Source organism: Chiloscyllium plagiosum, chromosome 24 (genome assembly GCF_004010195.1).
Source record: "Chiloscyllium plagiosum isolate BGI_BamShark_2017 chromosome 24, ASM401019v2, whole genome shotgun sequence".
Taxonomy (NCBI): domain Eukaryota; kingdom Metazoa; phylum Chordata; class Chondrichthyes; order Orectolobiformes; family Hemiscylliidae; genus Chiloscyllium; species Chiloscyllium plagiosum.
The window spans coordinates 3598048-3619419 of NC_057733.1; the positions used below are offsets into that span (position 1 = coordinate 3598048).

The 21372-nt window shown below is 44.0% G+C and overlaps 1 protein-coding gene across 1 annotated transcript in view; it reads left to right on the forward strand.

Moving 5' to 3' along the window:
* The window catches only part of srp68 (signal recognition particle 68), a 58815-nt gene that overhangs the window by 24292 nt on the left and 13151 nt on the right, over positions 1-21372 (forward strand). The window contains exons 8-11 of the mRNA XM_043714321.1: positions 8678-8776; positions 11347-11417; positions 16580-16733; positions 19402-19496. Of these exons, the coding sequence (XP_043570256.1) occupies positions 8678-8776; positions 11347-11417; positions 16580-16733; positions 19402-19496 (419 nt within the window). The remainder of the gene's footprint in view (positions 1-8677; positions 8777-11346; positions 11418-16579; positions 16734-19401; positions 19497-21372) is intronic.

Sequence of the window (21372 nt, forward strand, 5' to 3'; positions counted from 1 at the left end):
TTCTTCCTCCAGGTGTCTGGTGGTGAGGGAGCGGCGGTGAAGGAGGCCCAGGACCTCCATGTCCTCGGCAGAGTGGGAGGGGGAGTTGAAATGTTGGGCCACAGGGCGGTGTGGTTGATTGGTGCGGGTGTCCCGGAGATGTTCCCTAAAGCGCTCTGCTAGGAGGTGTCCAGTCTCCCCAATGTAGAGGAGCAACGGATATAATAAATGATATTGGTGGATGTGCTGATAAAACTTTGGATGTGGAAGGCTCCTTTAGGGCCTTGGATGGAGGTGAGGGGGGAGGTGTGGGCGCAGGTTTTACAGTTCCTGAGGTGGCTGGGAAAGGTGCCAGGACGGGAGGCTGAGTTGTTGTGGGGCGTGGACCTGACCAGGTAATCACGGAGGCAGAAATGGGTGGGGAGGGAAATATATCCCTGGTGGTGGGGTCTGTTTGGAGGTGGCAGAATGTCAGTGGATGATTTGGTTCATGCAGCACTTGTTACCTGTCCCGAAGTCTGCCTTGGAGAATGGTCACCCGAAGGTCCGAGGTCGAATGTCCTGGACCACTGAAGTGTTCCCTAACTGGGAGGGAACACTCCTGTCAGTTGATTGTTGTGCGGTGTCCATTCATCTGTTGCCGTAGCCTCTGCTCCATCTCACCAATGTACCATGCCTCAGGGCATCCTTGCCTGCAGCGTATGAGATAGACCACATTGGCCGAGTCACATGAGTACCTGCCGCATACACGGTGGGTGGTGTCCCCATGTGTAATGGTGTTATCTATGTCCACACTCTGACAAGTCTTGTAGCGTCTACCATGACAGGGTTGTATGGAGTTGTCCTGAGAGCTGGGCAGCTTGCTACGAATAACGATCTGTTTGAGGTTTGGTCGTTGTTTAAAGGCGAGAAATGTAGGCATGGAGAAGGTCTTGGCGAGGTGCTCGTCCTCATTGATAATGTATTGCAGGTCACGAAGAACATGGTGTTGTTTTTCAGCTCCTGTGAAGTACTGGATAATGAAGGGTACCTGTCAGTTGCAGCTGGTGTCTGTCTCCTGAGGAGGTCATTACGGTTCCTTGCTGTGGCACATTGAGCATGAGTTGAGCATCGTACCCAGTTCTTATGAGGGAATCTTTGAGTACTTCCAAGTGTCTGTCACGTTCCTCTTCATTTGAACAGATCCTGTGTATGCATAGGGCTTGTCCATAGGGAATGGCTGTTTTAATATGTTTCGGGTGGAAGCTGGAGAAGGTTATCCGTAGGTTTGCGGTAGAGTGAGGTGCTGAGGTGCCCATCCTTGATGGAGATGCATGTGTCCAAGAATGAGAGAGATACTAGAGAGTAGTCCATCCTGAGCTTGATGGTGAGATGGAACTCATTGATATCACTGTGTACTTGTTTCTGTAACTCCTCACCATGGGCCCAGAGAATGAAAACGTCATCAATTTACTTGGTGTATAATGTTGGTTGAAGGTCCTGCTTGGAGGAGAAGTCTTTTCGAACCTGTGCATGAAAATGTTGTTATATTGGGGTGCACATTTGGTCCCCGTGGCTGTTGCATGTGTCTGGATGAAGAACTGGTTGTCAAAGGTGAAGACATTGTGATCGAGGATAAAGCGGATGAGTTGTAGGATGGTGTTTGGAGATTGGCAGTTGTTGGTGTTACCGTGATGCCATCATTGTGGGGGATGCTGGTGTAGAGTGCTGACACATCCATTGTGACGAGGGATGTTCCCAGAAATCTGTAGTGTCGCTACAGAAGCTGGGGGTCCCCTGTACAGTGGGTTTCAAGTTGCCTTTGACATAGCCAGAGAGGTTCTCTCACAGGGTTCCATTGCCTGATATGATGGGATGTCGTGGTGTATTGGCTTTGTGTACCTTCGGAAGGCAGCAGAAGTTGTCTATGCGAAGTACGTGGGATGAGTGTGCGTAGGGACCTCTGAAAAACCAGTACAAAGTCCTGATCAATGTATTTAGTTCACAGTTGTGTTCTTTGGTCAGATCAGCCCATGTGGATGTGGAGTGCATCAAGTTGGTTTAAAACAAATCACTGTGGTGTTTGGAAACTCAGGAGTTCCTAAAGTTTGCAAAGGAAATGGGCATCATTGATGCTATCAATCACCGGTTACCCTTGCAATAGCCCTCCAATAGCAGTTAAGTTCTGACGGAAGTCATCAACTTGCAACATTATCTCTATTTCTCTGACTACAAATGCTGTCTGATCTCAGGCTTCCTGTGTATTTCACATTCACAGGATTTGACAGTGTTGCGAAGCGATTTGTCATGTCTTCATTAAACTAGAAAATTGACTTTGTGCGGTGACGTTTAGAAGGTGGTGTCTTTCATACCTTGGTTAGCACATTCACTGCTGGGTTTAAGTTGCAGTCATTTGTGTTTTGGGCAAACGGGCCAACTGATTTTTCTTTTGTAGAGCTGAATTTCCACAGACACCAGTGTGAGACGTGATCAGTTGTGTTTTTCTTTGAAAGTGTTGGTTGAGAAATAAATGTTGCCCCCCCCACCCCCCACATACTAGGATACTAGGAGATATCCCCAGCACATTGGGTAAGCAACTTTACTTATGCTGCAAGTTACTTGAAGCATTAATTTGGACAGGGGCAGCTGGCTCCTCCCTTCCTGTTGGTGCTGCATCAGCACAAAATATTTTCCTGACTTTCAACTAATTTCTGATTTCAGAAGTTCCTATTTCAGATTCCTCCTCAGCACCTTGTCAGACTATTTAATATAAGCAAAACGTGCCATGCACTGAGTTTCCATAGAATGGTTGTGGCACAGAAGGAGACATTTTAGATTACATTTACATTTTTTTTGTAATTACATTTTTTAGTAGGCGGCACGGTGGCCTCACAGTGCCAGAGACCCGGGTTCAATTCCCGCCTCAGGCGACTGACTGTGTGGAGTTTGCACGTTCTCCCCGTGTCTGCGTGGGTTTCCTCCGGGTGCTCCGGTTTCCTCCCACAGTCCAAAGATGTGCAGGTCAGGTGAATTGACCATGCTAAATTGCCCGTAGTGTTAGGTAAGGGTAAATGTAAGGGTATGGGTGGGTTACGGTTCGGCAGGTCGGTGTGGACTTGTTGGGCCGAAGGGCCTGTTTCCACACTGTAATGTAATGTAAGGAGATCTTTCTTCTTACATTGTGTCTGTCTGTTACCACTCTCCATGTGAGCAGTTCACCTAGTGCTGGACCCCTATCTGTGTAAGTCTGCAGTCTGACTTTGAATCGCCAACACAAAATACAGACTCAAATTGCTTACTGCCACCTTTTGTACTGTTGATCAATATTTACTGAAGTGAGGGGGGGGTTTGTGTTCTTGAGCACCTCTGGCTGACTGATCCCATTTGGAGGTGCAATAGCCCATACCTTTCAGGTATATTGCTAACCAGTACAACAGGCTATTCAACATTCAGGTACAAACACCTTTGGGTTGGGCACTTGGTTGCTTACAAACCTGCTGAACTGTATAGCCAACGTTACAAAGCCCTTGAATGACTCAATTTTTCTTGTACATAACCTATAGTGGCTGATTTTATTAAAATTATTAAGTGTAGTACAAGTATTCTCTTGAAAATAGTACTTTATTGTTTAGTGCTTGGAACCTTGTTAGTCAATGTTGGCAACCACCAACATTGAAGAATCGGAGACCAGTTAGAATCATTGAAACATAGAAGTCTGTATCGCCAAAAATCATCTTCTGCACACACTAGTCCCACTTTCCCACACTAGGCCTACGGCTTGAATATTATGATATTTCAAGTGCTTTTTAAAGGCTCTGAGGATTTCCTCCCAAAGCCATGCACTCCAGGCACACACCACCCTCTCTCTGTCTTTCTTCAAATCCTCTCTAAAGCTCCTGCCTTTCACATTATGTTTGAGCGTGCCATTCATTGACTTATCTTGTTCCCTCTTCCCCGAGTTTAATGCCCTAGCCTTTCCCTAGTTATTCTCTTACTCTTACTGTACTTGTAGAATATCTTGGGATTTTCTCCAGTCTGGCCTGCCAGCATTTTCTCATGCCTTCTCTTCCTTATCTCACATTTATTAACATTAAATTCCATCTGCCCATCTGTTGATATCTTCTCTAACTCGGCACATCCCTTATTAACAACACAGCCAGTCTTTGTCAGCTCCAAAATTACTTATCATGCCTCCCCACATTCTCATCCACATCATATATGAATATCACAAACAATAAGGGATCAAGCTCTGATCCCTGTGGTACGCCATTTCACACCCGGAAGCAGTCACACAGACTTCTGTCGTCACCCTCTGTCTCCTATCACTCGACCAATTTTGGATCCGTCTTGCTCAGTTAGCCTGGATCCCATGGACGTTTGCTTACTTTATATAAGTTTCCAGTTTGGGACCTTGTCAAAGGACTTGCTGAAATCTACATCAACTGCTCTAACCCCATCTACACAGTTGGTCATCTCCACCAAAACTTACACCAGATTTGTTAACTGCGACCTTCCTCTGACTAAGCTATGCTGACTATTAAACCTTGCATCTTGCACTACTCACTCCGATAATTTCCCTGCAATTTAATTTGATTTGATTTATTGTAGTTACATGTATCTAACTACTGTGAAATGCTTTGTTTTGCGAACAGTGCAGGCAGATCATAGCAAACAGGGACATACAGATCCTGGAGCAAGGTATACAGGTTACATTGCACAGGGGAGATGCTATGCAAGGTCAACATTATTTGAAGTTAGAGAGTCCATTCACGGCAGGGAAAAAACTCTTCTAGAACCTATTGGTTCGTGTGTTGAAGCATTTGTATCTTCTGCCTGACAGAGGTTGTAGGTGAGTATTACCGGCTTGGGAGGTGTCTTTGCAGTCTTTCTGCGGCAACAAGAAATGTAAATGGAGTCCATGGTTGGGAGCTTGGCTTCTCTGATGGTTTGCACTGTGCAGGTAACCTTTTGTAGTTTCTTATGGTCCTGGGCAGAACAGTTGCTGTACTAAGCTGTTATGCACCTGGATAGAGTGCTTTCTAGATGCCTGTGTAAAAGTTGGTGAGGGTCCTTATGGACATGCTGAATATCCTCAGCCTCCTGAGGAAGAAGAGGCATTGCTGTGTTGTCTTGACTGTTGCATCTACGTGGGAAATCCAGGACAGTTTATCATTACTCCTAGGAACTTGACACACTCTACCCTCTCCCCGTCAGCTCCATTGATGTAAATGAGGGTGTGTCATTCTCTTTTCCTCCTGAAGTCAATTATCAGTTCTTTAATTTTGCCAACATTGGGAGAGAGGTTGTTCTCATTGCACCACAACACCAAACCCTCAATCTCCTTCCTATATTCTGACTCGTTCGATATCTGTCCTACCACGGAGGTGTCATCAACAAACTTGTAAATGGCATTTGTTGAGAATTTGGCAACACGTAGGGCTCTGAGAAGATATCCTTGGGGGCTCCAGTGTTGAGTGTTATTGTGGAGGAGGCGCAGTTGTCTATCTTCACTGATTGCGGACTGTGGGTCAGGAAGCTGAGGATCCAGTTGCAGAGGGCAGAGCCAAGACCTAGGTTTTGGAATTTTGAAATTAGTCTGGAAGGGGTTATGGTGTTGAAGGTGGAGTTGTAGTAAATGAGCAGGAATCTGACATAAGTATCCTTTGTTATCCAGCTGTTCCAGGAATGAGTGCGGGGCTAGAGAAATGGCCTCCGCTGTAGACCTGTTTTGTTGGTAGGCAAATTGTAGTGGATTGAAGCAGGTTGGGAGGCTGGAGTTGATGTGGGCCCTGACCAGCCTCTGGAAGCACTTCATGATTATGGAGGTCAGAGCCACTAGGCAATGATCATTCAGGCACATTGCTAGTGTTTTTTTAGGAATTGGGATAATGGTGGTCTTTTTGAAGTAGGTGGGGGACGTCAACTTGTAGGTGGGAGAGGTTGAAGATGCCAGTGAATTCCTCCGCTTGTTGGTTCGCACAGGGTCTAAGTGCATGACTAAGGACTCCATCTGGGCCCATTGATTTCCTTGGGTTAACTCTCATGAAGACCAATCTGATGTCTGCAGCGGTGACGGAGGGAACAGGTGTGTCCAGGGCAGGTGACACCGTGCCACTGGCATTCTGCTCGAACCAAGCATAGAGAACATTGATCGCATCAGGGAGGGATGTGTCTTTGTCTGCCATCTTGCTCTGCTTCATTTCATATCCTGTTATGTTGTGTACCATGTTAGAATTGAAGAGTGTGGCGCTGGAAAAGCACAGCTGGTCAGGCAGCATCTGAGGAGTAGGACAGTCTTCATTTTGAGCATAAACTCTTATTCAGGAATCTTCATCAAATTCCTGATGAAAAGCCTATGCTCGAAACATTGACTCTTGTTCTTTGGATGCTGCCTGACCGGCTGTGCTTTTCCAGCATCCACTTTTTGATACAACGTTGTCTTCTGCTTGGAATGGGCAATAAATCCGACTTAACCCATAAAAATCCACATCCCGAGAGTTCATTTGTACAAAAAAGGAGTGTTGAAGACTGATGCAAATATTTCCTTGAATAAGATTGTGGTTGTAATCTGAAATAAGCTGTCAGAGGAGTTGGATGAAGCCAGGAGACCAGTATGTTGAAGACACTGCTAAATGCTGTCACAGGACATCAAGCATTTGTATTTTGGGAGGATGATGAATTTAACTGAAGTACTTTAGTTTGGAGCTGGTCTTGTCGGGATAAAAAACAAAAGAACTACGAATGATGTAAATCAGTAACAAAAACAGAAGTTGCTGGAAAAGTTGGGGCTGGTTAACACTGCAGCCTCACAGCACCAGAGTCCCAGGTTCGATTCCAGTCTCAGGCGACTGTCTGTGTGGAGTTTGCACATTCTCCCAGTGTCTGTGTGGGTTTCCTCTGGGTACTCCAGTTTCCTCCCACAATCCAAATATATGCAGGTCAGGTGAATTGGCCATATTAAAGTGTCCATAGTGTTAGGTGCATTAGTCAGAGGGAAATGGGTCTGGGTAGAGTTACTCTTCGGAGGGTCGGTGTGGATTGGTTTGCCCGAAGGGCCTGTTTCCAAACTGTAGGGAATCTAATCTAATCTAAAAAACTCAGCAGGTCTGGCAGCATCTGTGACGAGAAATCACCGTTAATGTATCAGGTCCATTGACTCTCCCACAGAACTGATGATAGCGAGGAAAGTTTTGTCTGTTTATTTGCAGAAGATAGGGTGGGGGGGGAGGGTAAGGAATTAACGATAGGTGGGGATAGAGCCCAAAGAGAGAGAACAGCTGGACAGACAAAGGAGTGGATAATGATCCAGCTAGGAGGGTGAATAGCTGTTAATGGGGACTGCTAGTGGCTGACAGTGGGTTAGCAGATTGTGTGATAACAAGGCCTGGTGTTTGGGGTAAGGGTTAGGACGTGGGAGAGTTCAGGCCTTAAAATTATTGAACTTGATATTTAATCTGGAGGGCTGTAGGGCCCCCAAGTGGAAAATGAGGTGATGTTCTTATGGCTTGCACTGCGCTTTGCTGGAACACCTCAGCAAGCCTGAGAGAGAGATGTTGGCCAGGGAACAGGGTGATGTGTTAAAGTGGCAGACAATTGGAAGCTCAGGGTCTTTTTTTTGCAAGCAAAATGTAAATGTTCTATGAAGCAGTTGCCCACTCATTTCCCCAGTGTAGAGGAGACCATGTTGTGAGCAGTGAATACAGTAGACTAGATTGAGGGAAGTACAGGTAAAGTGCTCCTTCATTTGGAAGGTAAGTTTGGCCTCTTGGATACTGAGGAGGTAAATGAGCAGCTGTTGCACCATTGGCAGCTACAGGGAAAGGTGCTGTTTGGCTGGGGGCGGAGGAGATGGTGGTGGTGAAAGAAGAGTGGACCAAGGTGTCCCAGATAGAAGGTGGACACGGGAGGGGAGAGGAGGGGAATATGTGTTTGGTGGTGACATCTTGTTGGAAGTGGTGGAAATGGTGGCTGATGATCTTCTGGATTTGGATGCTGGTGGGATAGTAGGTAAAGACTGTTGCAGGAGGAAAGTGGGAGGGTGAAGGCTGAAGTGCGGGAGATGGGTTGCACACAGCTGAGAGACCTGTTGATGATGGTGCTGGGGAATCCTCAGTTGAGGAGGAAGGTGGATGTTTCAGAGGCTCCTTTGTCGAAGTTGGTCTCATTGGAGCACATGCAACTTGTCGTTGGGATGGTATTTTGTGATGCATTGGGGTTGGAATCTTGCGTCAAGAAAATGGTATAAATGATGATGAATTGTTTTCACCAATTACTGAGATGAAAGGGATGGTTAGAATATGCAAGTCTCCACTACAAACTGTTCCGAAGTGCAGATCTATTAGTTTTCCTAAAGATGGCATTAAACGGTTTCTTTAGAAAGTGGGATATTAAATGAAAAGGGAATGGCCATATGCTGGGGTTGGTCTTTTTGACCATTTATCTGCTCCTCTCCTGTCTTTGTGACTCATTTCCACCAATGCTGGTTGGTCTTGCTCTTTCCCCCCAAGTACCAGTCCAACAATAGGTGGTGAGTACCAGCCGACTGTTCAACTGAGTGCCACTTTAATACTTTATCTGTCATGTACCTGTTGTGTATATAGGTTACAAAACATGAGTGTCGTACTAGGTATGAAATAAGTTCTATCTGTGTGATTTGGTATAATATTCCCAGGAGGCAGCTCTAATTTGTGTTCTGACGACTCGTTGTTGTGTTTTTCAGACCACAACTGACGAGGCCAAGGAGCGACTCTATGAGAGTCTGTTGAGTGAGTGCCGTGATGCCATCCAGGCAGTTCGTGAGGAGCTCAGAGTCGATCCGGTAAGTGAATGTGAAAATGTGGGAGAAATGTCGACAGAACAGCTCTTCAGTCACTGATGATAATACCTTGTATTTCCACAGTTTTCATCTGTGCCACAATATTAGGCCATTCAGCCCTTCAAGCTTGCTCTGGTATTCAGCTAGGTCATGGCTGATTGGCACTTCAGCTGTGCCTTGACTCTGTTTCCTTTCAAAAGCTTGCCTAACAATCTCTGCCTTGAAACCTCAAAAGCTCATCACGCTCTCACACCCCAGAGGAGTGTTCATATTTCTGTTACCCTTTATGTGAAATTGTGCTTCCTAATTCTGCTTCTGAAACTTTGCTCATAGCTTTAGTTTTAAGTTTGTCCCCCTCACTAAAGGGAATTGTTTCTTTGTGTCTGAAATCTTTTAATCATCTTAACCACCTCAATCAGATCATCTCTCAGTTACTGATATTCAAGGAAAGCCATCTTTAAGTAACTTACTCTAATAATTTAAACCCACTAAGCTGAACTATTGTTTTCATTAATCTGTGCTCCATCATTTCAAAACCAAGATATTTTTCCTGAAGTATGGTACCCTAAATTAAATACAGCTCACCCAATGGGGTCTGACCAAGCCTGTTTTCAGAATTAAGAAGATTAGACTATTGGCTCGTATAGAGTGTGCTCATCTGGCTTGAGGTTTGAACCTCAAAGTAGAATAGGAGATTCTGAGGTTTTTGCATCACATGGATATATAGCACACACAACTGTGCAAAGAGTGAATGACCTTTTTCCATCAACGTTGACATTTTTTAATTGTCAGACTATGAAGAGTGGCCTGCCATTAGCTCTTGTTGAACACGGCAAGAGTGACATCACAGAAAGTTTATAGGTTCACTGGCTAGTATTGAAAGGAAGCGTTTGGAGGCAGACCTCCAACATGCTTGTTTATAAAAAGAGTATCTGTTAACTGGTTGAAGCCTACTCGATTCTCAAGTTGTAACATTATACACATTGGTGGTAAAGTTAATATAATACATAAAAAGCAACATAAGTGAATAATAAAGTAATAATTTGAAAATCATTGAGAATGGTAGTGCATGTGATGTGTCAAATCTGTCGTATGTGGGAGTTATGCAGGATGTGCCTCAAGGCAAACATACCTACAGAAAATGTTTGAAGTTCCAGCAACTTCTGCTCAGAGGTTATGAGCTGGTGCTGAACTACAGACACTGTGACTCTTTAGGGAAAAGGAAAGTTACCCGAGATTATTTGTACCAGGAGGTAGCCACTCCTGTTAGGATAGGGTGTTCTGATATGGCCAGTGGTCAGGGATAGGATGTTGCAACTGCATATGAATAGGTAATGGAACTGAGAGTGCAGGAGTGTCAATGTCTGTAATTATCCAACAGGTTTGATGTTCTCTCAGCTTGTTTGGGTGAGAGCAGGAGCTCTGGGATGGGTGAATGAAGTGACCATGCGCTACAGGGAGCTAACAGGAATGTGGTGGTAGGAGGGAGTAGCACAGCTGGGGGAATTGACACTGTTCTCTGCAAAAAAAATAGCAAGAGACGGCTGTATTGTCTGCCCAGTGCCAGGATTCAAGATACCTGCTTTCAGCTGGAGAAGAGCTTGCAGTTTGGGGGCAGAGAGAATCCAGTTATCATGGTCCATGCAGGCACCAATTACATAGGTAGGACTCGGAAAACGGTTCTGCATAGCCAATGTGAAGAACTAAGCATCCAATAAAGAAGCAGAACTTCAAAGGTAATAATATGTAATACCGTAATGGGACTGGTGTTCTTGCGAACTGCATAACTAGGAAGTAGAGCGGGTTTTAAACAAAATAGTGTGGGCAAGAGCCCAAATTTGGGAAGTTAGAGTGATTCAAAAAGAGGGGATCATTTAATGGACGAATAATTAATCTGGGAAAAAAATAAATGGACAATGACAAGAAGGGATGGGGCATATAGGTCTCAGAGCAAATTGAGTTAGGTTTATCATAAATATTAAGAAACAATGTAATAGTGTACAGTTCTGTGCATCCCTACTTGATGTAAGTCACAAAATAAGTTAAACCAGAATGTGACAACTACTATGTGAAATATTGTTTTGAAAAATGTATCCAAAGATTGTTGGTCAAACCTCTTCCCTATACAGTCACCTCCTTCCGTCCATTACCCCCCTTCCTCTTTCTCACATTCTCCCCCTCCTTTGCTCCCCTTTTTCCTTCCCCCCCACTCCTTTGCTCCCCTTCCCCCCCACTCCTTTTCGCGCACTCCCTTCTCTTCTGCCCCAACCCCATTTGTCCCCTACTCCAGGGTGTTGTAATTGTAAAGTCATACCTAATAAAAACTTAATTCTACCCTGGATGGGCTGATAGATCGGGTGTTAAATTAGATGTGGTAATGTTGAATTTTAGCTACAAGTGAATAAAGTGAAACTGACAAATCCATACAGGTACAGGCTGGTTTTGTTTGGGTATTCCGACCAGGGGTTTGTTATGGACTAGCAGTCTTGGAAGAGAAGGGTGTATTAGCTATGTCAGTAATATTAACAAAGATCATTGTAACATAGCAAGCTCTTTATTTATTGTTTATTCAGGCACAGAAGCAGCGAGAGCGTTCTCTGGAGCCTGATTCAGGAAAGGTGTCCAGTCTACAATATCTTCACAGGTACGGGTCATGCTCATAGTGCAAAGAGAAACTTGACCAAGCCCTTAGCTGCTTCATGCAGTGAGCAGCTGAACTACATACACTAAGAAGGACCTTCAAGCATTCGTACTGAGTTGGCTGATTGCACCCAAGTGGTGGCTAAACTCAGCAATGAATGTGTGTTTAAATGAAGGTTCAGTTTGGCCTATCTGTGATGCCTTGCTGTTCAAACTGTCAGTACCAGCTGTTAGGATTCGCAGAAAGAATTACTAAACAAGACCAATAGCTGTTTCTCAAAACCTGACTGGTCAGGTTCTGGAGTTACTTGCAGATCAGGATTTCAGTTCAACCCAACTTAACACATCTTGCTGACAAATGTATCTGTTGCTTTTCAAATTATTTTCGACTTTTCTATGTTGCTCACATGTTCATTCTCAGGGTTAATTTCTCTGCATGAATGCTGCTCAAACTTTTGAAGTTAAAACCAACCCTTTCCATACCACTTGTATCTTTCTGTATAAGGTCACCACTTTATGGGATTACATTGGGTGAAATAATTCAGATTTCTCATTCAGCACCTTTATGGAGAGACAAGTGAGGGAAAGAATGTGGAGAGATTATAGAGTCAAAGCGTCATAGAGATGTACAGCATGGAAACAGACCCTTCGGTCCAACCTGTCCATGCCGACCAGATATCCCACCTGCCAGCACCTGGCCCATATCCCTCCAAACTCTTCCTATTTTTATACCCATCCAAATACCTCTTAAATGTTGCAATTGTATCAGCCTCCACCACATCCTCTGGCAGCTCATTCCATACATACATTTCTCTGCGTGAAAACGTTGCCCCTTAGGTCTCTTTTATATCTTTCCCCTCTTAGTCTAAACCTATGCCCTCTAGTTCTGGACTCCCCGACCCCAGGGAAAAGACTTTGTCTATTTATCCTATCCATGCCCCTCATAATTTTGTAATCCTCTATAAGGTCACCCCTCAGCCTCCGACACTCCAGGGGTAAAAGCCCCAACCTGTTCAGCCTCTCCCTGTAGCTCAGATCCTCCAACCCTGGTCCAAGGTCTCTTTGTTCAGCAACACTCCCTAGGACCTTACCATTAAGTGTATAAGTCCTGCTAAGATTTGCTTTCCCAAAATGCAGCACCTTGCATTTATCTAAATTAAACTCCGTCTGCCACTTCTCAACCCATTGGCCCATCTGGTCCAGACCCTGTTGTAATCTGAGGTAATCCTCTGCGTTGTCCACTACATCTCCAATTTTGGTGTTGTCTGCAAACTTACTAACTGTACCTCTTATGCTCGCTTCCAAATCAGTTATGTAAATGACAAAAAGTAGAACACCCAGCACCGATCCTTGTGGCACTGCACTGGTCACAGGCCTCCAGTCTGAAAAACAACCCTCCACCACCAGCCTTCTACCTTTGAGCCAGTTCTGTATCCAAATGGCTAGTTCTCCCTGTTTTCCATGAGATCTAACTTTGCTAATCAGTCTCCCATGGGGAACCTTGTCGAACGCCTTACTAAAGACCATATCGATCACATCTATTACTCTGCCCTCATCAATCCTCTTTGTTACTTCCTCAAAAAACTCAAATCAAGTTTGTGAGACATGATTTCGCACACACAAAGCCATGTTGACTATCCCTAATCAGTCCTCACCTTTCCAAATACATGCACATCCTGTCCCTCAGGATTCCCTCCAATAGCTTGCCCACCACTGAGGTCAGGCTCACCAGTCTATAGTTCCCTGGCTTGTCTTTACTGCCCTTCTTAAAGAGTGACACCACTTTGCCAACCTCCAGTTTTCCGGCACCTCACCTGTGACTATCGATGATGCAAATATCTCAGCAAGAGGCCCAGCAATCACTTCTCTAGCTTCCCATGGAGTTCTCGGGTACACCTGATCAAGTCCTGGGAATTTATCCACCTTTAACCGTTTCAAGACATCCAGCACTTCCTCCTCTGTCATCTGGAATTTTGCAAGATGTTATCATCTATTTCCCTACAGCCTATATCTTCCATATCCTTTTCCGCAGTAAATGCTGATGCAAGATATTCATTTTAGTATCTTCCCCATTTTCTGTGGCTCCACACAAAGGCTGCTTTGCTGATCTTTGAGGGGCCCTATTCTCTCCCTAGTTACCCTTTTGTCCTTAATGTATTTGTAAAACCCTTTGGATTCTCCTTAATTCTATTTACCAAAGCTATCTCATGTCCCCGTTTTGCCCTCCTGATTTCTCTCTTAAGTATACTTCCACTTCCTTTATACTCTTCTAAGGATTCACTCGATCGATCCTGTCTGTATCTGACATAGGCTTCCTTCATTTTCTTCACCAAACCCTCAGTTTCTTCACTCATCCAGCATTCCCTGTACCTACCAGCCTTCCCTTTCACCCTGACAGGAATATACTTTCTCTGATTCTTGTTATCTCATTTTTGAACACTTCCCATTTTCCAGCCGTACCTTTACCTGCGAACATCTGCCTCCAATCAGCTTTCGAAAGTTCTTGCCTAATACTGTCAAAATTGGCCTTTCTCCAATTTAGAACTGCAACTTTTAGATCTGGTCTATCCTTTTCCATCACTATTTTAAAATGAATAGAATTATGGTCGCTAACCCCAGAGCGCTCCCCCACTGACACCTCAGTCACCTGCCCTGCCTTATTTCCCAAGAGTAAGTCAAGTTTTGCACCTTCTCTAGTAGGTCCATCCACAAACTGAATCAGAAAATTGTCTTGTACTCACTTAAGAAATTCCTCTCCATCTAAACCTTTAATACTATGGCAGTCCCAGTCGATGTTTGGAAAGCTAAAATCCCCTACCATAACTACCCTGTTGTTCTTACAGATAACTGAGATCTCCTTACAAGTTTGTTTCTCAATTTCCCTCTGACTATTAGGGGGTCTATAATACAATCCCTTTCTTATTTCTCAGTTCCACCCAAATAACTTCCCTGGATGTATTTCCGGGGATATCCTCCCTCAGCACAGCTGTAAAGCTATCCCGTAACAAAAATGCCACTCCTCCTCCTCTCTTGCCCCCCTTTCTATCCTTCCTGTAACATTTGTATCCTGGAACATTAAACTGCCAGTCCTGCCCATCCCTGAGCCATGTTTCCGTAATTGCTATGATATCCCAGTCCCATGTTCCTAACCATGCCCTGAGTTCACCTGCCTTCCCTGTCAGACCCCTTGCATTAAAATAAATGCAATTTAATTTATTAGTCCTACCTTGTCCCTGTCTGCCCTGACTGTTTGACTCACTTCTGTCCTCAACTGTACCAGTCTCAGATTGATCTCTTTCCTCACTATCTCCCAGGGTCCCACCCACCCACCTTACTAGTTTAAATCCTCCCAAGCAGTTCTAACACATTTCCCTGCCAGCATATTAGTCCCCTTTCAATTTAGGTGCAATCCTTCCTTCTTGTACAGGTCACTTTTACCCCAAAAGAGATTCCAGTGATCCAAAAATGTGAATCCCATACACCAGCTCCTCAGCCATGCATTCATCTGCTCTATCCTCCTATTCCTGCCCTCGCTAGCTCGTAGCCCTGGGAGTAATCCAGATATTACTACCCTTGAGGACCTCCTTTTTAAATTCCTGCCTAACTCTCTGTAATCGCCCTTCAGAATCTCAACCTTTTCCCTTCCTCTATCGTTGGTTCCAATGTGGACAATGACCTCCTGCTGGCTCCTCTCCACCTTGAGAACATTCTGCACCCTCTCTGAGACATCCTTGATCCTGGCACCAGGGAAACAACACACCATTCTGCTTTTTTTCTGCTGGCCACAGAAACGTCTGTCTGTACCTCTGACTACAGAATCCCCTAACACAATTGATCTCCTGGCAGCTGAAGTACCCTACATTGCGTTAGAGCCGGCCTCAATACCAGAAACTTGGCTGTTCGTACTACGTTCTCCTGAGAATCCATCACCCCCAACATTTTCCAAAACGGCATACCTGTTTGAAATGGGTATATCCACAAAAGATTCCTGCCCTAGGTGCTGACGTCTCTTACCCTTCCTGGAGTTAACCCATCTATGTGACTGTATCTGAGACTTTCCCCCCTTCCTATAACTGCCATCCATCACATACTGTTGCTGTTGCAAATTCCTCATCGCTTCTATCTGTCTCTCCAACCGATCCACTTGATCTGATAAGATTCATATCCAACAGCATTTACGGCAGATATAATCCGCAGTAACCCTTAAGCTCTCTTTAAACTCCCACATCTGACAAGAAGTGCATATCACTGCAACGGCCATTTTTGCTCCTTCACAATGTACAGACCCAGAGAATAACTTATATTCTACAAAACACTGCCCCAGGTTAAATTAATAGCTATGACTTATATTTTAAGTTTAATCAAGACACTTATCTTGAATGTTAGTATTAATTTTGGTGCATCCCTGGCACTCCCGTGGAATGTTTACATTTATTAATTGGCCTGATCCTACAGCAGTGGGTTTTAATCCAAAAATGATAAATTACTGTCCAACACAACCTTAAGTGAAGTACACGCTGGGGGGTCCTTCAAGAGGGTTGAGATTTAATAAGTAATGTAATTGTTTAGGAATGAGACTAGGATACTCTTGAGCATAATCTGCTATTCGGTTGGATCATATCACAGATGGTATGATGAGTGGTACGGTGGCTCGGTACCTTGGGTGACTGGCTATATGAGGTTTGCACGTTTCCCCCCTTATCAGTACCACTTTCCTCCCTTGGTCCAAAGGTGTACAGGCTAGTTGGAATGGCCATGCTAAATTGTTCGTAGTGTCTTAGGATGTGCAGGTGAGTTGGACTAGCCATGATAAATGTGGAATTATGGAAATGGGCTAGGGGACTTGGTCTGGGTGGGCTCCTCTTCAGAGGGTCAGTGCAGACTCAATGAGCCGAATGATGTCTCTGTGCACTGTAGGGATTCTGTTATCTGATCTACATCTTTGTTGTAAAGTCCTACCTTTGTCTATCTTGAAGCATTTACTTCTAAAAATTCTTACCTAACTCTATCTTGAAAGTTCCAATTGTCTCACCAAAGGGAATATCTGCTCTGTATATACCACATTAGATGTTTTGAATGTCCGAAACAGATTCTTTATTAAAGTTTGAAAGAGGCTTTGTTCGGTTATAGATTATCATGCACTCTTTATTACTTCCCCTCATGCAGTTATCTTACATACATTAAGCTTTCCACTGCGATCAAACGCAATGTTGCCATGGCTGAGGCTTTGCAGAAGCAACTAAGTGAGCCAGTAAAAGATGAGGGAAAGCGAGTGCTGCGGCCGCAAGACCTGATCCGACTGTATGACATTATCCTGCAGGTAAGTGCAACAATTTGTATTTTTCAAAACCAAATTTTCCTCCACAGTGGGTTATTCCTTTAAATCCGGACTGCTGCAATTTGCATTGAAATAACTCGATCAGAAATGGTCTGCTGTGTAGGATATGCAGAGGGTGGGCCTGGGATGAGGACAACTGGACGAGCAGCTTGGCTGTGCTTTTGAATTCTAGTAATTTATACTAGTCTTATTGCAGCTCATTATTTCAATCTTCTGACTTTAATTCTTTGGTATGTGCATATTGAGAGTGCTGGGGCAATTATAACAGCATTTTGTTGGCTCATGTATCATAGTGATATTGTGGGTCACATGATCACATTGAACCAGTAGAAGTAATGAAAAAAAGATTGCTGGAAATGTTCTACAACTGTTTCTGAAGAAGAGTATTGGATTTGCAGCACGATGGCTCAATGGTTAGCACTGCTGCCTCACAGCGCCAGGGACCTGAATTTGATTCCAGCTGACTGACTGTGTGGAGTTTGCATGCACTCCCCATGGATTTCTTCCAGGTGCTCCAGTTTCCTTCCACAATCTAAAGATGTGCAGGTTAGGTGGATTGGCCATACTAAATTGTCTGTAGTATCCAGGGATGTGCAGGATAGGTGGATTAGCCATGGGAAATGCAGGGTTACTGGGGTAGAGCGGGGGAGTGTGTTTGGGTGGTTACTGTTTGGGTGTCGGTGTGAACTTGATGGGCTCAGTAACCTGCTTCCACACTGTAGGGATTCTATGATTCAAAATGTTAATTCTGTTTTCTCTCTTTACACATGCTGCTGAACTTGCTGGATTCTGCAGCACTTTCAGTTAGTTTACCATCTCCAGCATCCATGGTATTTTACTTTTCATTTAGAAATGTAACTATTGCTATGTTTCGCAATTAGTTTTTTATGATGAGTGGTATATCTTTAAACATTTCGGAGAAACTGAAGACTGCTGATGCTAGGGAGTCAGAGTCGTAAAGGGTGGCACTGGAAAAGCATAGCAGGTCAGGCAGCATCTAAAGAGCAGGAGAGTCAACGTTTTGGGAATAAACCCATCAGGAATGTGGGAAGGGAAGAGGGATGAGAGTTGAGCATTTGCTTGGTGTAAATGAGGTAGCTGAATGGTTTTGAGTGGCTGGAACACCCCAATTTCCCAAAACGCTAAGTATATTTGCCTTTGGAAATGATGTGCCCACAAGCTGTGGTTGAAGACTAGTGAACATACCCATTAGTGAAGAGTTTACTCTGACAGTCAAATGGCAAACCACCCCAGTTCAGTAGATCATGGAACTCTGGGTATTTTTTTCACAGTGGTTTCTGAATGTAGTGGATATGACTATGGCTGGAGGTGCACCCTTGTTGCCTCCCTTCCCTGACAGCTGAGATGTCAGCCTCCGATCCCTCTCTGCTCTTTTTTTTTTATTCATTCATCGGATATGGGTATCACTGGTTTTAATTGCCCAGAAGGCCGTTAAGAGTTAATCACGTTGCCGTGAGTCTGGACTCAAACGTCGAGCAGACCAAGAAAAGATCACAAATTGCCATTCCTGAAGGACATTAGTGAACCAGATGAGTTTTTTTGACAATTGAAACTAACTTCACTGTCATTATTAGACTCTTACTTGCAGATTTTTATTTCAATCCAAATTCCATCATCTGCCATGATGGGATTGGAATCCAAGTCCCCGATTATTACTGGGGTCTTTGGATTAATAGTCCAGCAATAATACTACTAGGCCATTGCCTTTCCCTACTCCTCCCCATTCATTATCCTTTGCCCAGCTTGAGTGAGATGTGCAACTACTTCCTGTGCTGAGAACAATTGTAGTTCTACAAACATTTCAACAATGACGGGAGCCTCATCCAGACAGGGATAGTTCCACATTATCCATCCCGGGCCCCATTGCTCTGCCTGTAATCTGAAGTGTTTCCATGTTGACTGAATTTTCCCAAAGAGAATGCAGGAGTTGAGAGGAGATGGGGAATTGGAAAACAAAGAAAAGTATACAAATTACCAGAGAATGAGAAACATACAGAAGAGGAAGAGGACAGGCTTGGACAGGGAGGGATTCTCGGAGAAAAAAATCAAACTGAGCAAGTGAAAAGCATTTGGTATGTAACAGAAATGAGATGGTCAGCAGTGCCTGGAAGCATAGTAACTAGCAGTGCCAAAACTTGATTGCTGGCTGAGCACCATTAGCATTTAACAACTGTCTTTTCCTGCCAGCTCATGTTTTAAATGCAGTTTCGAAGGTCTAGTGCACAGTCGGATATAGGATTTTCGGTGAACACTTGTGAGGCAAGAGCCTACAACTAGCTACTGAGGGATACTATCAGGAATTGATAGGCTTGTCCTTTATCATTGAGCATCTTGGACAATGTTCTTTCCAAGCTGCACAGTTTTTGCCGCACTTTAAGTCCCCACTCAGACCACATGCAGTAGACCCACTTAAATTGCTAAAGGGGACAGATTGTCTGTAAAAATAAGATGGACTATTGGTCTTTGAACCTGAACAAATAATATCAGCATCTCTGATGCCCACATTTGCAGCTTGAACGGCTCAACACTCCTGGGCTGGATAGTTCCAAGTACCAATTGGTGGAAACATAGTGTGGTGTGTATACTGTATCAGAGTGCTTCTAACACTGGGTATTGTGTTCATGCACAGAATCTGTCAGAGCTGCCCCAGCTGTCAGGCTTGGAAGATGATAAAAGCTTCCAGGCAGAGGTGGAGCTGAAGACTTTGGTTTACAAGGCCTACAGGTAGGTAGGAGGAGAGCACATTCATTCTCACCACCTCCATTAAACAATTCTTGCTGTAATTCTTCAGTTTCTACTGCTTGCTTAGCTGAAGATAATGATTGCTTCTGGCAGGCATAAATCCATATAGTCTTGCTTCACTTGACAGCCACAATTGAGAGGCATAATGTCCAAATGTGTATATTTTCCTTAATTTGGTCACTAAACCTGAGGAAGGCTGATTTTTTTTTACCCTAGAATGAATTAGTCAGTACCTTCGAGAAAGGACTGGGGGTAATTGGAGAAGAATAAGTATTTAAGTTAATCACTAATTAAGGTTTGTCCATGTCCTCCCTAAATGAAGGAACTGTGCTTCGAAGGCTAGTACCTCTAAATAAGCCTGTTGGACTATAGCCTGGTGTTGTGTGATTTTTAACTTTTGTCCATCCCCGGCCAACACCGGCTCCTTCAAATCATGACTCCCTAAAAATGATATCTTTGTAATAACACTGGAAAGATGATTAATCTTTTCTTCAATGACACATCGGCTGAAAAATGTCATCTAGCTGTTAGTGATCATGCCTGAATATATTGGAATCTGGATGTATGTACAACCAGGGCCCTATGTTACACTGCAATGAAATTCACTTATACTGTTTGTTACAGAATTCTCCACATAATTTGAACCCCGTCCAAAAATTAATTCCAAAGCCATGCCTGTGTTTCCTGTGAGCTGACATTCAGCCTTCCTTACAAAGTATCTTTTGACAGTACAACCAATATTCCCTTCTCATTACTGCATTGCTCTTGGGACTTTCTGTGCACACGCACCCATCATTTCAGGAATGATTAATATCATGCTATGTCAGATAGCAGACCAAAATTAAAGCAAGCTTATGCATAGATAGCAGGAGGCCTGGGTTCAAATCCCACCTGCTGTAGAGGTGTCTAATAACATCCCTGAATAGGTTGATTTAAAAATATTCTACATAGATCACTGCAAATTGTTCAGACCATTTCTTGTAATGCTGCACTGTGAAACAATCAGCCAATTGAATTTCTTTGTCTTTCCTTACAAATGTTCTTAGCTAAAGATAAACATTTTTCTGAGCAGGACTGGCTGTTTCCTTTTGACTATATTCATGGGATTAGGCAGGTATTCTTGCTGGTGAGACCGATTTCTCCTCCATTTGCTGCAGTCAGAATGGAACCCAGTCCAATAACGTGCACTGAATTATGGCGATAGTCTGCTGTAACCTTTGTCATGTACTGCCATTATTCTATTTGGCTGAGTTTAATGAGACTACTGTTCGAGACTGCAAGCTCACATCATTCTCTCCAGGAGATTGCACTGCTGTTATCCTTTGGGATTGACCCTTTTGCTGCAATTCTCTGGAAAAATGATTCATTTGTATTATACATGTATAGGGAACTTGCAGCTGGTACTGCTTCAAATGGATCTGCTGACCTTGTCCCTCTGCCATCTGTATTACCATCCAGAAGGATGAGGGCAAAAGTTACATGGCAAAACCACCACTTAGAAGCCTCTCGGTGTCCTGACTTGGAAATATATCGCCACATCACAATCCTGGAATGCCATCCTAACAACGTGTGTGTGTGTGTGTACCTCCACGCTATGAATAGTGGCAGTTCAAAAGGCAGTTCACCACCACCGTCTCAAGCGCAAGGAAGAATGAGCAATAAATGTTGGTCTAGCTCGCGGGACTCTCAATACATTAACAGAAACACACTTTGAGAATAAATGACTGTGATGGAATGTATCGAAGTTTTTGAAATCCTGAGGCATCTGGACACAGTAAATAGGGAAAATGTTCCCAGACATGAAAAGATTGAGAATGAGAGGTCACAGATTTCAGTAATTAGTAAAAGAAACTGAAGT